Source organism: Lissotriton helveticus, chromosome 10 (assembly GCF_964261635.1).
Source record: "Lissotriton helveticus chromosome 10, aLisHel1.1, whole genome shotgun sequence".
Classification (NCBI taxonomy): domain Eukaryota; kingdom Metazoa; phylum Chordata; class Amphibia; order Caudata; family Salamandridae; genus Lissotriton; species Lissotriton helveticus.
This window is the reverse complement of record NC_136071.1, coordinates 301,146,219-301,163,419: the sequence shown is the minus strand read 5'-3', so window position 1 is coordinate 301,163,419 and position 17,201 is coordinate 301,146,219. Positions and strand designations below refer to the sequence as shown.

The following is a 17,201-nucleotide window of genomic DNA, read 5'->3' as shown; positions in this document are numbered from 1 at the left end:
TGTGTTCCCACCAAAACTGTCTCTGAACGAGCTGTAATGTCTTTTTAACACCAGAATGACCTGCTACTACAGCATCGTGGCACCAGTTGAAAGCCTTCAATCTGATTTCCTTGGAGGGAAGGTATAACTTGTTGTTCACAAAGGGCAAACCATGTTTGAGAGTTCGGGACGGACTATCGTTGGCCCACCGTTTCCACTCTTCTTGACTTCTCTGGTTCTTTACCTCATCTAAGAAGTTCTCTGTGGTAAGGGAACACAGCACCTTCTCTGGTGAAATGATGGCTTCCGGTGGGATGTCTTGTGTTTCTAGCACATCCTCTTGTCTGGATAGAGCATCCGCTTTTCTGTTTTCTGACCCTGGCCTGAATGTAATTACGAAGTCGAACTCTGCGAAGAAGAGCATCCATCGCATTTGACGTTGTGTAAGATGTCTGGCGGTCTTCATGTATTTTAAATTATGGTGGTCAGTGTAAACCGTGACGGGAGGTTTGGCCCCCATAGATAGTGCCGCCATTCTTCAAAGGCTTTCTTGATGGCCAATAACTCTTTTTCGGCCACCGTGTAGTTCAGTTCGGCTGGGCTCAACTTTTTGGACAAAAAGGCTACTGGATGTAATTGTCCCGAGAGGCGATCTCGTTGTGAGACCACTGCCCCAATAGCAATGTCGGAGGCGTCTGCTTCCACCACGAAAGGCACCTCAATCTGCGGATGTTGGAGAATGGGGGCCGATGTAAATGCCTTTTTGAGATACTCAAAAGCGCTCTTGGCTTCTTGAGTCCAACAGAAAGGATGTCCCTTTCTTAGCAGACGAGTTAAAGGGGAAACCAGCTGTGAGAAGTGTGCAATGAACCTCCGGTACTAATTCGAAAATCCAAGGAAGCACTGTACATCTCTTACATTCTTTGGGATAGGCCATTCTTGCACCGCCAAAACCTTCCTTTCAGCCATACACAACCCAGAGGGGCTCAGAATCACACCCAAAAACTCCACCTGTTGCACATGGAATTCACACTTGTTCAATTTACAGAACAACCCATTCTCCTGCAATTTCCGCAAAACCTGCTTCACATGATTACCATGACTGTTTGTGTCTTGAGAGTAGATCAAAATATCGTCGATGTAGACGACTACAAACTTGTCCACATAACTCTTTAACACATCGTTCAGGAAGAACTGAAAAGCCGCTGGGGCGTTGCAAAGCCCGAACGGCATCACTAGATATTCGAAAAGGCCATAGCGAGTTTTAAAAGCCGTCTTCCACTCATCTCCTTCACGTATCCGTACCAGGTGATAAGCCCCTCTCAAGTCTAGTCGGGTGTAAATGACTGCTTCACGAACCTGATCTAACAAGACGGGGATGAGTGGAAGAGGGTAGCGATTTTTTACAGTGTTCTTATTCAAAACCCTGTAGTCCAGACATGTTCGCAATTCACCATTTGCTTTTTTATTAAAAAACAGAGGTGAAGCAGCAGGAGAGCGGGAAGGACGTATAAACCCTATGTCAACATAATGGTCCAGGTACTCCCTCAGGTGTTGTGTCTCGTGGTCTGATAGCGCATACACCCTACAAGAAGGCAGTACCGCTCTAGGAATCAGATCTATTTGACAATCGTACTCTCTGTGTGGGGGTAGTATCTCCGCCTTAGTTTCACTAAACACCTCTCTAAACTCTGCATAGGCCGGGGGTAGTACAGTTTCTTTTTCAGCAGCGGTAGCAACCTGATAGACTCGTGTGAGGGCTAGTACATGATTGCTTAATGGGTGGACACAGGATGATAGGCACTGTTCCAACTCAAAACTTAAAGACTTCTGTGTCCAATCAATTTTGGGGTTATGCTTCCATAACCAGGACATTCCCAATATCACCTCGTATTGAGGCGCTTCGATAATGTTTAAGGTTATCTTTTCCACATGCATATTCCCTTCTCCTTTCCTGACCAATTCTAGCTCTTCTGTTACTTCCGTAATGGGCCCTGACTTCAGCGGCTTCCCATCCACTGCTAAAACCCTTTCCGGAGTGTTCCTAGGTACACGAAGCAACTCCAGACGCTGAACTGGTCCACTATCAATAAAGTTTCCGGTAGCTCCTGAATCTACCATCACCTCTATGTTATGCGAGCCCTTGTTATCTGTAAGACTCATCTGTAGAACAATGTGAGACACAGAAGGAATGACCTCAGCTCCTGCCAAAGATGGGACTCTCAACGCCGTTGAAAGTTCTGTTTCCTTCTCTGATAAAGATTCTACACTGACCGGTCTTTGAGGAGACATGGTAGTGACTGCCACTTTCTTGTTGCTGGAGTATGTACCTGGCTTTTTCGGTTTCGTGGGGCAGTCTCTCACGAAATGACCTTTCCTGCCGCAATACATGCACAACCCCAAAGATCTGCGAATCTCTCTCTCAGCTCGGGATAAAGGGGCTCTAACTGCTCCGATTTCCATAGGCTCAGCTTTCTGGTCAGAGGTGGAGGATTCGGGTCTAGGACTTTTCTCTGTTTTCTCCCCCTGACCGTAAACCCTTTCACCTCTCCTTTCTGCTAGTCTATGATCTAGACGCAGTGTCAGATTCATCAAATCCGTGTATGTTCTGGGCTGTGGGTCTATTTGTGCTAACACATCTTTCATGTCGTCTCTAAGTCCCTGATAATATAACGACATACGCTTCTCCTCTGGCCACGCAGTCTCTGCTATCAACCTGTTGAACTTAGTCAGATAAGTGACCAAGTCCTGTTTCCCTTGCTTTAGTTCTAGTAATTCCCTGTCAGCTGACATTGTGGTAGCACGCCTATCAAACACTCTTTCCAGTTCTCGACGAAAAGAGTCCCAATCAGACAAGAGTGAATCATCGTATTTAACCAAGGGCACTGCCCAATTGGCTGCATCCCCAGTCATATACGAGATGGCAAAGGCAACTCGGGAATGATTAGTCGGAAAAGAAGCAGGTTTACACGAAAAGTGCAGCAGAATTTGTGTGAGAAAGGTCTGAATCTTGGCTGGGTCACCTGTAAATCTTTCGGGACTAGCCAATGGATTAGGCGGGGGTACGTTCACCTGTATTTGTGATGAACCTTGATTAGCATCAAAAGGGTTTCTTGCCTGTCTATCGACTTTCTCTCTAAGAGCGGTGGTTTCACCTTTGGAGGCTGCCAACTCTTGCTGCACCAGGACAAGCGCTTGTAAGACATCGTCTAAGGAAGCCATGTTTGCGCATCACCAGAAACCAAAGGAGCGATGTATCTTGGGCGCGTAATACTGTCAACGTCTAGCCACTCCTCGGGTTTCTGTGTGATGCCAAAAACGGGTCCACCTCCAGACTTCCCCAACTCTGGAAAGAAACAACTCAGAGTAGTGAGGTAGTCAGGTGAGGGAAACAATGGAGAAGGCCGGGACCAGGGGAAGGCGGGAGACCTGCAACATAAAACACAGACTTAATACATAGGCAAGCAAAGCTTACTACTCTCATATTATTCTCACTAGAACTCGCTAATACCTTTCCACTGGCATTGAATTCCTGTGGTGAACTTCTCACAGGCAGGGACTTCAGCTTCAACTTAAAGAATCTACAACAAGAAACCACAAAGATAAATCATCGATTCCACTACCACCACTTACACACAAACTGCAGTACTCGATCATACATACCAACTTTCAAGTATCCGGATTCAACATAAACACTGCTCCCAGAATTGAGGCTTTCTTCTCAATCAGGAATGAGATTTGAACGAGCCCCTAAACAAAAGTGCTTCGCCCGTTCGGAGCCAAGGTAAGAGAACAAAAAATAATAAACTCAGGGTCCATTAAAGTGAAAGAAAAGAATTCCACAGGACTGTACAATCCAACCACGCTTCCTTCAGCGCAGCAGTTATGGAGGAAGAGATCGGAGCCACGGACACAGTTACCACCTACTTGTTCCGAGTAATTTCAAAGGACAAATGTTAGGCTCGCTGTAGGCATCGGTTTGGCTCCCATGGGGATAAGCGCATCCACAGCGCTACGAACATAAACAAAACTCCTCTCCGATGATCGCACCAAAAAGGAGGTTTCCTTTGGGATTCCCGACAGGGGAAAGATCGATGAGAGGAGCAGCGCTTCCTTCAGCGCGAACGATACCAGCACCACTGTAGTCTTTCAGCTCCACCCTTCTCCCTGACCAGGAACTACAGAACAACCCAGGTGCATACTTCAGCGCCCGAAGGAAAGAAACAGGCTGGAAACGGCGATGTGCTGAACGGTTCTTCCACGCAATAAGGAAGTCCGAAGAAGCACACCTCGCAGCAGAATACAACACTGTAGAGAGAGAGAGAGCCTCCACGCAGCCAGCGTGAGACTCGAAGCACGGACGACAACTGCAAAAATCGGCAGATTACGCGCACCTCTCCCCATACCTGACTGGGCAATATAGACGTTGCTCCCCCCTCAGGCATTCTGGGAGGTGTAGTTCAGGGGCGATAAACTAGGCAATGTAGGCGCTTTGGACCCTGCAGGTTCCGGTCAGCGCCTGACACTCTCCTTAAAACATGGTAGGCTTGGCTTATACCCAATCGGCATATACAGCTTACTTCTAAGTCTCTAGTAAAGTGGCACCACATGTGCCCAGGGCCTGTAAATTAAATGCTACTAGTGGGTTTGCAACACTGATTGTGCCACCCACTTACGTAGCCCTTTAAACATGTCTCAGGCTTGCATTTGCAGCCTCTGTGTGCAGTTTTAAATTGCATTTTCGAGCTGGCTGAATAAACCTCTGGCCAGGCCCAACCCTTCCTTTTTTAATACATATGTCACCCCTAAGTTAGGCCTTGGATAGCCACAGGACAGGGTGCAGTGTATTAAAAAAGTTGGACATGTACTTTTAAGTTTTACATGTTCTGATAGTGAGAAAACTCTTAAATCCATTTTTTACTACTTCAAGGCCTACCTCTCCCATAGGATGGAGCAATCTTATTACATTTAAAAAGCAGTAACATCGAAATGGGAACAGGTAACCATGTTTTGTGTCTTTGGAATTGCAATGAACAATTATTTTATGTTAGTTGGATTTTAAATTACAGTTTATAAAATGCCACTTTTAGAAAGTTGCAAAAAGTACAAATGATGAATAGAATGCAGAACAATGTCATACATTCACCCCAGTAAAGAGATATGGGCCTAAATCCATTGTTTTTTGCTCCCCATGCCATTCCAGTTTGGACCCAGCCATATGCAAGTCAGGCTTGACCCTGCGCCCAATGGGAACAGTCCAGCCTGAACTACCAGGCCAGGTCCTCCCTGGACTGGAAATAAGCATACTAGGACCGGTTTCAGGGTTGCACCCCTCATCAGCCAGGATAGCTTGACTCCAGTGGCATGGAGAGCACAGGACCCATGTCTGGGCCTACGCATCCCACTCGGGGAGACAAATGCAAAAAGAACAAATGCTGGACAGAATACAGAACAATGTCATACATTCACCCCAGTATAGAGATCTGGGCCTAAATCCATCGTTTTTTTGCTCCCCATGCCATTCCAGTTTAGACCCAGCCACATGCAAGTCAGTCTAGACCCTGCGCCCAATGGGAACAGCCCAGCTCAACGTGCCACTGCATTCAAACTAGCCTGGCTGATGATGGGTGATGCCCCGAAACCTGTCCCAGGATGCTTGTTTCCGGTCCAGTGAGGGCCTGGCTTGGCAGTTCGTGCTGGACTGTTCCCATTAGGCACAGTGTCAAGATTGATTTGCATATGGCTGGGTCTAAACTGGGGTGGCATGGTGAGCAAAAGAAAGATGGATTTAACCCAGATCTCTTGACTGGGGGTGAATGTTTGCATTGCTCTGCATTCCGTCCATCAGCTGTGTGTCTTTTACTTTTAGAAAGTTGGCACTTTCTTGCCTTAACCATTTTGGGCCAGATGTACAAAAAAGTATGAATCGCGATTTCCAAATTGTGATTCTTACCAAATCAGAATTAGGAAATCACAGTTCCTTATATAAGAGAACTTTCAACTTCTATATAGCGGTTCTGAGTGGGTCGCAAATTGTCCTACCTCATGAATATTAAAGAGGTAGGTCACAATATTCGACTCATCAAGAATTGCAGCCATCACAGAGATGGTGGCCTGCTGAGGTCAGAAGACCACCATGTCTGTGATTGCTTTTAAATAAAGCAGTCTTTTTAAAAAAAATCTGTAGCCCGGTTTTCCTTAAAGGAAAAGGGGATGCGTTTGAAATGAAAAAAAGGAAACTTTCAGACAACTGCCTGCTCTTAAATTGAATTTTTTCAACATTCTCAAAGGTGAAGGGGTCCCAATGAGACCCCTTCCCATTTGCAAATGGGTTACCACCACTTTTAAAATAGTGGTAAAGCATTACTGTTTTGCGACCAGAATTTGGTATTTGGAAGGGATGCCCAAAACACGTCCTTTCCACATACTGAATCGCAAATACAAATTGAAATTCCATAGCCAGTTACGGAATGTCATTTTACATTTTGTATATTTGAATCGCAAATACAAATTGCAATTCCGTAACCAGTTACGGAATGTAATTTTACATTTTGTACATTTGAAAAGCATTTTTCCGGTTACAAATGACCCGATTCTGTGAATCGAGCCATGGGGGAACATTTCCAACCGCATTTGGGGCCACCGTTACCTGTTTGTGGCATCTCCTGGTCTCCAGCACACCCTGCTCGCCCCCGCCGCCGCAGACCATCCGCGGCCGCCGAGAGGGGCAGGGCAGAAGGAAAACTACACTTCCCAGTGTCCCCTGCTTCGCGGGGACGCCGCCGGACAGCTGGGGCTTCCGCCCGGAGGCGTATTTCAGGCAGCACTTCCTCCGGAGAAGCGGGGAACATTTCCAACTGCATTTGGGGCCACCGTTACCTGTTTGTGGCATCTCCTGGTCTCCAGCACACCCTGCTCGCCCCCGCCGCAGACCATCCGCGGCCGCCGAGAGGGGCAGGGCAGAAGAAAAACTACACTTCCCAGCGTCCCCTGCTTCGCGGGGACGCCGCCGGACAGCTAGGGCTTCCGCCCGGAGGCGTATTTCAGGCAGCACTTCCTCCGGGGGAGCGGGGAACATTTCCAACCGCATTTGGGGCCACCGTTACCTGTTTGTAGCATCTCCTGGTCTCCAGCACACCCTGCTCGCCCCCGCCGCCGCAGACCATCCGCGGCTGCCGAGAGGGGCAGGGCAGAAGGAAAACTACACTTCCCAGCGTCCCCTGATTCGCGGGGACGCCGCCGGACAGCTGGGGCTTCCGCCCGGAGGCGTATTTCAGGCAGCACTTCCTCCCGCGTCGCGGGACGCGCGCGGGTCTCGCCGGGCTGAGCCCGGGCAGAGGGCGGGCCATCTGTGGCCATCAGGGGCCAGCAGAGACCGGACCGGGCCACCCCTCTTGGCTGTGGAAATGGGGAAACGAAAACATAATACAGTGGAAGGTGAAGCTAAGAAAGCTAAAGTCCCCAGGAAATCCGAGTCCATAATATCGTACCTCACATCGGCAGTAGGGGTTCTCAGCGCAGAAATTGCCAATGCCGAGAAAGAACTGGGTTTGGATGTAGTATCTATCTCTCAGGAAGTCTCGGGTGCCACACTACATTTGGAGCATGCCCCTCCGACTCCACTTGAACCTAATGTTGAGTTTGCTCGGGACAATCAAGATGGGTCTGGAGCTCCTGAACAGGTTAATGTGGTGCACACCCAGGGTCAAGACTGTATTGAACATGAAGGGGCAAGGGGAAAACGAAGGCACTCTAAAAAAAAAAAAACACAATAATGTTAGCCTGCCCTTAGATAATGCACCCCCTCAAACACGACTCCCGGACCACTTGGCAGACTTGGTGGAACACTTATTCGAATCACGGCTGGAGCGGTCCTTGTGAACATTGGCAAAGACATTGTGGATACTCTAAACTCCTGTGTGGCAAGCCTTTTAAATAAATGCAATCATATTGATTGTTTTATAACGGAATATAGGGCACAACATCCCAGGGTAGTAGAGTCACGAGAGGCACGGGAGAGCCTCAACTCACAGCCTGTTCAATTAGAAACTGCAGATACTCTAAACTGTGTAGCCAACAACAGTGCAACCCTAAGAGTAGAGAAACCGGGGAATAGGAAGGAGAATAGCCACAGTGGACAGCAGACCAGCGCAGCAGAATCCCTTTTAAAGGAAGGAGCTGGGTTAATAGGTCTTAAACCGGTCCTAGGCCATACAAAGTCTACCTCTATCCGGGGCCCTACTTTAAACCTCCCACCCGACGCGGCACCCCTTGTAGCAGTTCTAACTGGGGTGCCCCAATTAAATATAGGGGCTGTGGAAACTGATTTTGACCTGCTGAGGAAAGCTAAAATATGGTGTTCCCAACTTAGCAGCGGAGGAGCTGACATCATCTCGCATGTTATCTCCGCTAGACGGGTTGGGTGGGTAGGGAGGAGAACCAAATGTATCCCCGGTGATTGTGTGGTAATAAATTTTAATTGCCCAAACATGGCTGACAGATTGTTCTGGGACGGCTCGGAAACGATGGGTCCTGGTATTAGACCTCTCCCCCTGGGCTATTTTTACCCCCCGGTACCCCAGTCAAACAGAGGCCCTGTTAGAGTAGCTGCACAAATAAACATACTTCCCCATTTTGAAACGGGTGTTACCAACACAAATACACCCCAAGTTCCTAGGCTAGTAGCCCATAATCTTAGAGGCCCCCACCCCGAAATGGCCATTAACAAAAATAACTCCTACCAATTCCAACAGACATCATTGAGGAAGGAGGGAGGGAGCCAACATTTCCAATTTACGACAGGTACCTCTTCTAATCTTAGGCCTACAGATTTATTTTTATCAAATAGGTTTGCACCTCTCTCTCTCACATGGACGTTAATGATTGACTAAATAAAACTGAACATGAGCATCTAGGTGGTAGTAAGGCGACAGCCCATTCCTCTACGCGTAGTTTCCTTAGTTGGAATATAGCAGGACTAAAAAATAAATGTGCTGATGAGAGATGGAGATATTTTGTCACACAACACGCCATTATCGCTTTTCAGGAGACCTGGGACACAGAAAACAGTTTTTGTCTTGATGGATATTCTAGTTTCGCCATTAAGGCAGTCCCAGGGCTAGGGGGTAGACCGAAAGGAGGACTGCTTTCGCTTATTTCACTTGAGCTAGGTGGTTCCTTCAAACAGCTTGAGCTGCCCTCAGCCAATATATTAATTCTGGAATGGATAGGCCCAACTCATTCTACTACCCTTTTGATTAATTTTTATAACGCCAAGGAGAAGGACCAGTGCAACCCACATCTTAACTTTTTAGAAGGTTTTTTAGAGGAATATAAATCCTCACATAACACTGCATTCGACACCATTTTGATGGGAGATTTTAACACTCATCCGTGCAGCTGGGATTGCATGGCAGATCAGGTGACGGGACCCGTTGGTTCCATTTCCACACATTTCGAACATACTCCACAGGGGGAAGCCCTTGAGGGACTATTCGCCACCATGAACCTGTTTGAGATAGATGGTTTTAGGGGGGAGGATAGGGCTCCAACTTTTAAAGGGAGAGACTCAGACACTGTAATAGATTTTATCTTCGTATCAGCAGGACTGATAGTAAAGGCAATTTCATACAAAGTAATAGTTTCTATTTTCAGTGATCATAATCCCCTTGTTCTGGCTCTGGACCTTGGGGATGAAATAATTAAACGAGCTTTAAACACCGTAACCACTAACACCCTGACCCCCAAGGCTCAGGCCAGGAGACTAAATTGGACTAAGGTCATCCCAGATACTTTCATGTCGGATCTCCTTGCTAATGCCGAGCCGGACTTTGCAGTTTGTCTAGACAATACAGCTATCGGTAACGACATCATTGGTGCATATGTTGCCATTTGCACCAGAATTAACAAGGATTTAAAAAACAATTCTAGGCAGAAAGGGTTTAATCACCCCAGGTGGTTTGATGCCAATTGCTCTAAAGCACACAAGGATCTCTTGCAGGCCTTAAAACTAAAACCTCGGAATAGAGAGCTCATTTCAGTGATGAGAAAAGCATATAAGTTGGCCATGTCCTGCAGGAAAAGGGCCATCAAAGAAGAAGCCTGGAATAATCTGATCTCTATAGATATTCGGAAGGACAGCAGTAAATTTTGGGCCACAATAAATCATCCTTTTTTTAGTGGGGATGATAATCCGGTCTTAGGATCTATGATACTGAGGAGTGTTCACCCGTAACAGTCACGGATCATAACCTATTGAGTTTGGACCATCCCTTACACTTCGAGATGGCTGAGGTTCAAAGGGCTATAGAAGAGACATCAAAAAACAAGGCTCCAGGGCCAGACGGAGTCTCAGATGACCTTTATAGGACCCTCCCAAAACTCTGGGCAAAGATTCTAACAAATGTTTTTAATTCATTGAGCAGCAGTGGATTCTCATCATCCTGGGCAACATCGACTATAATTCCCGTGTTTAAAAAAGGTTTGCGGAGTGACCCCTCTTGTTATAGGCCCATCTCTCTAATCGACTCTGCCGTTAAAATCTTGGGCAGAGTCATCCTGCATAAAATGGAAGATCACCTAGAAGAAAGGGGAGTCCTCTCCAACCTACAGTATGGGTTTAGGGCAAAGAGAGGAACCTTAGACCAGTGCCTTAACCTCCAGATGCTTATAAGCAAATACACCCAGGCGAAGGACGGTATGCTATACATGGGTTTTATGGACCTTTCATCGGCCTTCGACTTGGTAAACCGGGCAAAATTGTGGTCGATTTTATTTAATTTAGGCTTCGATCCCTCCCTGGTTAACTTTCTAGCGACTCTCCACCAGGGTCTCCAAGCAACAATTAGAGTTAACAAAGAGGGGGGTTGCACCAGTTATTTTAACTCCAAGCGTGGGGTCAGGCAGGGGTGCATTTTGGCACCCATGTTGTTTACTCTATATATTAATTCCTTGGCTGAACAACTGGAGGGGGCCACCTTGGATGTCCCGTGTGTGAGAGACTCTGCAGTTCCGGTCCTTCTTTATGCGGACGACGCGGTGTTACTAGCCCGCACGGGACTGGGACTGCAGAGACTCTTGGATGCCTTCGGTAGTTTTATGGGGTCCCTGGACCTAGAGGTAAATAGTAAAAAGTCTCACGTTATGGTGGCAGGTAACGTATCGTAGGCACAAAAAATAAAATCTTTTACCTGTAATGGGGCCGTGATATCCAGAGTCCCGGTTTTTCCATATTTAGGCGTCATTTTTGACGAAAAGGGTACCTGGACCCCTCAACTAAATGCTAAGAGTTTAGCTGTTGCAAGAGCATCTTCTGCCCTCCTGGGTTTTGCGAAGCGTTTGGGCTCGAGGCCCATAGAAGCCCTTTTAACAGTATATAAATCTAAATGTCTGTCTATTGCACTGTATGGTGCCTCACTTTGGGGCTATGTCTCATCAGGCAAAATACAGATCATTGAAAACAAGTTTTTGAGGTCACTGTTGGTAGTCCCCCAATCTACTCCTGTATTTTCCCTGCACTCAGAGCTAGGTCTGAGGTACATCACGGACCTTATACAGTTGGCCCCTCTGATTTGTTGGATCAAAATCTGGCTCAATAGTGAGGTCACATTAAATCATTCCATCTTAAAAGACTGTATGGCGCTAGACAACTTTAATAAAATACCCTGGCTAGCTTATGTCAGAAACACCTTCTGCAAACTAGGTCGACCGGAATTGTACTCATCGCCCGATTCGTTACAAAAGTGTGACTTAGAGTGGATCAAGTTTAATTTCTTAAGTCGGGTGGAGCAAGAACGGGAGATGGTAGAATTGCAAAAACCTACCGTCAGAGCTAATTTCGTTCTGAAGACATCACCACTCCTTGAACCATATCTTAGGATTGTATCAATTCCCTTCCACCGTCACCTTTTAATCCGATTTAGGCTTAACATTGCCCATTTCTCTTTGGGCCATTTTCCTGTTTGGGGTAGACCTGAGTCATCAATCCCATGCAGTTGTGATAATTTTTCCAGTCAGACTTTGATGCACTTTATTATGTTCTGTGACCACTATGCCGATATTAGGAAACAGTTTTTGGTACCACTACTTAGAGAAGCAGGGTTTATACAAGTAAGGCCCGCATTAATGTATCTACAACTCCTAGGTAGTACCCAGGTGATCTACGGGGTTGCATGTTTCCTGGTGGCTGCAGTCCGAAAAAAAGCTAATAGACTAGCGGCATTAGAGACGGTGGGATGATTAGAATTCTACTGGTACTGAATTTTTATCTTTTGTATTGTAATTATTATGAATTCGATGCTCATTGATGATGAAATCGGTTTTATTGTATTTTTTAAACATAAATGTACTATCGTCATTGCTTTTATGATTTTAATTAATCGAATAAAGTGTTATTTGACTTGAATCGAGCCATTTGCAAACGGAACCATACTTTGCACATCTGGCCCTTAGTGCCTGCAGCCTGACTCTGGGTCACATAACTGGGTGTAGCTGACAGTTGGGCTTTGTGTATTCCTCCTAGACAGCCACATACAATAGCAAGTGTCTGTATGAGCCCTCACTGGCCGAATGGGGGCAAGGGGGCAGAGCTTGAAACAGCCCTACTTACACTTGATTAGACTGTGTCCTGCCTCCACACAAAAGGTTGCATACCCCCTGTATTTAGTCTGGAGCCAGGGAAGGGAAGGCAAGTAACCTGTGCACTTCAAAGGGAACCTCTAGAAGCTTCTCCCACTTCAGAGGAGGCACCTACTATAAATATTGGACATCAGCTACTACCTCTCCAGTGCACTTGTGAACCTGTGGACTCTCCCAGGAAGAGAGGCTCCTGTGCTGTTGAGAGGAGTGCCGCTTTGCTGCTCTGAAGGACTGCTGCCTTGCTGCCCTCTTGCCTGTGTGAGAAAGACTGGACCTGCATCTTTAAACCAGGACCCAAGTGTGATTGTGAGGGCCAGATGACTGGCCTCCTGATCAGAAGCCTTGGAGATAACAGACTTCCAATGACCTTGAACCCAGCACTTGGACTCTGCCGTCTGTGAGTCCTGCCCTCCCAAGCGGTTCCACCCGAGCTTTGGATCCTTGGAAGTGGGACTTAAGGTGCCTTGCCAAGCCCAGCTGTGGTCCTCATCGGAACCAATGTGAAGTTCTGAGAAGCCCCGCAAAGCCTCGCCGCGTGGCTGTCAGCATCATTGAAATTGATGCAAAGCCTCGCTGCACAGCTGCTAGCCTCATTGAAACCAACACAAAATGACGCAAAGCCCTGCCAAGCTTTACTGCACAGCCTATCGGAACTGTTGCAAAGGCCTGCAAAGCCTCACTGCACAGCTTCATCGGAACCCAACAATACAATGCAAAGTCTTGCGAAGCAAGGCTGTGTAGACCACGCACCAGGATTTAAGGTATTTTGTTTTGCAGGTCTAACTCGGTCGCTGTTGCCGGGCCGCGCTCCATCACAGTCGGCCTGAACTTGTTACTCTGCCGCTGTCCTGCTCGACCAGATAACCACAGTTGGTGCTTTGTTCTTTTTGGGGCTATTTTAAATGACATCTTTAAAGTTTCATTTCTCTGGTTCTACTGATCAAAGTGTTGACATTTTGGTCTTGATTTAATAATTAAAGTTTGCCCTATGTTTCTTAATTGTGTGGGAGTTTTATTTTATTGTTCTTTCACTTTATTACTGTTTGAAGTGTTGCGTAAATACTTTACTTATTGCCTCAAAGTTAAGCCTGACTGCTCTGTGCCAAGCTACCAGAGGTTTGAACACAGATTCATTTAGTATTTGCTTGTGCATCGCCCTAGCAAGGATTGTGGTTGCTGCTTGAGTAGGGTTTCATCCCCCCCTCCCCCCCATCAACCAGTAACCCAATTTCTCACAGTTAGTAGGTCAACACTATGAAATAATGAACTTTTTGATGGAGAAGTTGCTGTGGAATTAGGTATATGTATGAGAGTTTATGGTTGACATGTTTATGTTGCTTTAATCAACTTCATTGTGATCCATTGTGTGAAACATCTGTTGTACTGGTCTTTACTTCACTATGGTAGGGTTGCAAATCGTTACTGTTAGAGCTTATGTAGCAGCTCAGTCTTAATTTATAAAGAGATCTAACAAGTATTGATTTCTGAAGTTCCAGTTTTCTGAACTGGTTAAGAGAAAAGTAAATGAATGCCTGTGTGCATTTCATATATCTGGGACTTATGATTATGATAATGGTATTCATTTTGGCCATAAGGTGAGTGAGTTAAAGGCAATGTCAGCCACTTAACCACTGTGTGTTAAAAAAGGTAGGTAAATTTGAGGATATAATCGTATTTTCTAACAAGGCTTTTTTAATGAATTGTTACATAAATTATTGTCTGTAACTTCCTTCTTTCCTCTAATATTCTATTTCTCGTAAGTCACAGTGCAGACTGCACGTTCGATACACAAAAATCTCTGAGCAATAGCATCTCAAGAACATATCAATCCTGATTGGACAAGAAATTGCTGTCTGTAATTGAAACGTCAAAGGTATTGCCCTGAAAAAATAGGCAATTTTTTTTTTAGTTGATGCTTGTATTAAGGAGTGGGGTGGGGCAACCGACAAGATTACATCTGTTGGTATGTTTTCACATTCCACAAGACAAGATACAACCACCTGCTTCCTTTAGAGAATGCCTTTTAAGAAGATTTTCAAGGCAGATTCTTGATTTTCTTTTTATATGTTTACTAAATGTTATTTTCTATACTCAGATGCAATGGTAGAGATTTTCTGGAAAGATTGGTGATCCAACTTAACTTCAGGTGGTGTTTTGTCTTGGAATTATTTGAGGTCCTCCATCCAAATTGGGTTAGGTAGTACTAGGAAATCATTCAAATAGAGTCTGAAAATGGAATTGTATTACTTAGAAGAAAAGTCCACAGGCTGGGTATGATTAATGCTTTATTTCTGTGGGTGATTTCCTGTTTTCCAACCTTACTCCAACCTTGGCCCCGCATATTCCTGGTATTTTCAAACAAATATCTGTTATTTGAAGGATATTACAAAGTGACAGCAATTAGAGGATGGCATAACAAATCTGTTGGCGCTGAGCTGCTATGGTGATTCTATAACATCAGAGGTACACCCTGACTGCAAGATTAAAGTTTTCCTTTACCTTCTTCTGGAACCTGGGCAACTTCAAAGATAAATGATCTGCAGTGGGAACACTAGGTACATCATAACCTAGGTTACAGAATGTGCAGAACATATTATTGCATACCCAGCTCCTTTTCACAACCAGAAATATAGGCTGATGACTGGTTTATGTGGCATTCCTGTAAATGCTTTGGAAAAGCAGAGCTTCAAAAATATTAACTCCAGGTGCTGAAGCTGTTATGTTTAGGTTACACCAGTCATATATTGACAACTGCCATTACCCTACGAACACACTGTGCCTGCAGAAATCTGAGTGACTTTTTTCTTTTAATTCTAGCCTTATTGCTAAGAAGGAAGTTCCTGCTACGCCTGCCCCTCCAAAAGAGCCAGAAGTTACTTCCCCATCTAAAACAATCGTATTAACCACATCGGCAAGGGATCTGGATTCCAAAGAGGTACCAGCACGAGAGCAGGAAGTAGTGAGTGTTGAGACTGAACCATCCGAAACACCACCTAAAGTGGAAGTCACACGTCCAAGGTGAGGTTTGAGGCATTTGTATTTTATTTTTGCATTCATGCCTAATTGATTATTGCTTAATACTGCACTAAAAAGGTACTACGAATGGATGCAGGGAACAGCAGTACATAAGTGTTGGACCTGGTCCTTTTTGAAGGGCCACACCCCAACATTTTGCCTTCCTCCTCCACTTTTTGCTGAATTTGTTTTTGTTGGTTTCAGGACTCTGGAAACGTTACCACTGCTAACCAGTGCTAAAGTGTCACGCCTGCCAGCTCGCCTGCCAGGTTGCGCTATCCAACAAAGATGGCCACCCTGTACTGCGCATGTGCGAGGGAGGTCAGGCAGAGTCTAAAGCCTGACGTCCCCATTGCATGACGCTTCGCGCTGTAGTGTTTCGGGGCTTTGGCGTCGCGTCACTTCCGCAGAGCCGTTTTTCATTGCACACCTCCTATCCTGACGTCCAGACCCTCGCGCCAGTATCTGCTTTTCCTGGAGTTTTCCTGTTTCTTGTAAACTTCGCTGGATTCTCTACGCTCTGTTCCTTGAGCAAGGCTCCCTCTATACGCCTCCGTCGGTAGTTAACCAACGGACCCGTAATTACCTATTTCCTGTTTTCCCCTCGCCGGCTTTCCCCTCTCCGTCCCTCTGGAGCTTCAGCCTGTGTCTCACGGTTCCGCCCACCGGCCGGACTTGTGTTCCGTCAGTTGGCCGGACTAGTAGAGAGCAGGTGTGGGGTATTCAGGAGGAGGTGTTCGGGGTGGTCCGCTTGGAGGACTCCCTTATTTTTTTCCCTATTTTTACATTGCTTTGAACTCCCTGGTATTTCAAGACTGGCAGTCATCACAGTGCTTCAGAAAAGAAAACCGGGTAAAGCGCTTTAGCGCTTCTTTATAAAATTATATCTATGGTCCTGATACCTATCTGTTTATGCTGATGATGTTGTATTTCAGATATCCTAGACCTGAGACCCGTGATTAAGGCAAAGTTTCTTCTCAAAGTTTAAGCCTTTCACCACAGGGTAAGAGAAATAGAATCTAGAATCCTTTCCCCCATGCTTAGTGAAAGCTAGAGAATTAACTACATTCCTTCTAACCAGGTCAGGGACAGTTCTTTTCACTGTCGGTGAGAGGAGAAAACTACAATTAAGTTCGAGTTGGTCATTGTTCATACGCACATCATACCAGTATTGAGGTGAATATACAGACATTATACCATTTATTGTGCTTTATTGTCACTTGTTGTTTATTAACCAGCATACAATCTTTCTAGCTGCTGTTTCCACCTTTAGGGTACCAGTCCGTGGAGTTTTGTTCTTCCCTGCCTTCCCTTGTTTTGTTCCCTCCTTTCCCTTCATATCACCGTTGTGTTCTAGGGTTTGATAGACACAACCGGTGCTGGGGGGAAGGGTTGGGCTTGTCTTCAGGTTCCTGGCACTCCTGCGGAAACTACTTCTGGATCCTTACATAAAATGCATGTGCTCTCTACTTCAAACATGGTAACATTGGCTTATCCCCAATGGGCATATTTGATTTACTTCCGAGTACCTAGTAAAGTACACTACATGTGTCCAGGGCCTGTAAATTAAA

At 45.8% G+C, this 17,201-nt stretch overlaps 1 protein-coding gene across 3 annotated transcripts in view; it reads left to right on the top strand.

Moving 5' to 3' along the window:
* KIF9 (kinesin family member 9) overlaps window positions 1–17,201 on the top strand; it is a 691,235-nt gene that overhangs the window by 409,339 nt on the left and 264,695 nt on the right. For all 3 annotated transcript variants that reach the window (XM_078664229.1, XM_078664228.1, XM_078664230.1), the window contains one exon: window positions 15,433–15,633. In XM_078664229.1, coding sequence (XP_078520355.1) covers window positions 15,433–15,633 — 201 coding nt within the window. The remainder of the gene's footprint in view (window positions 1–15,432; window positions 15,634–17,201) is intronic.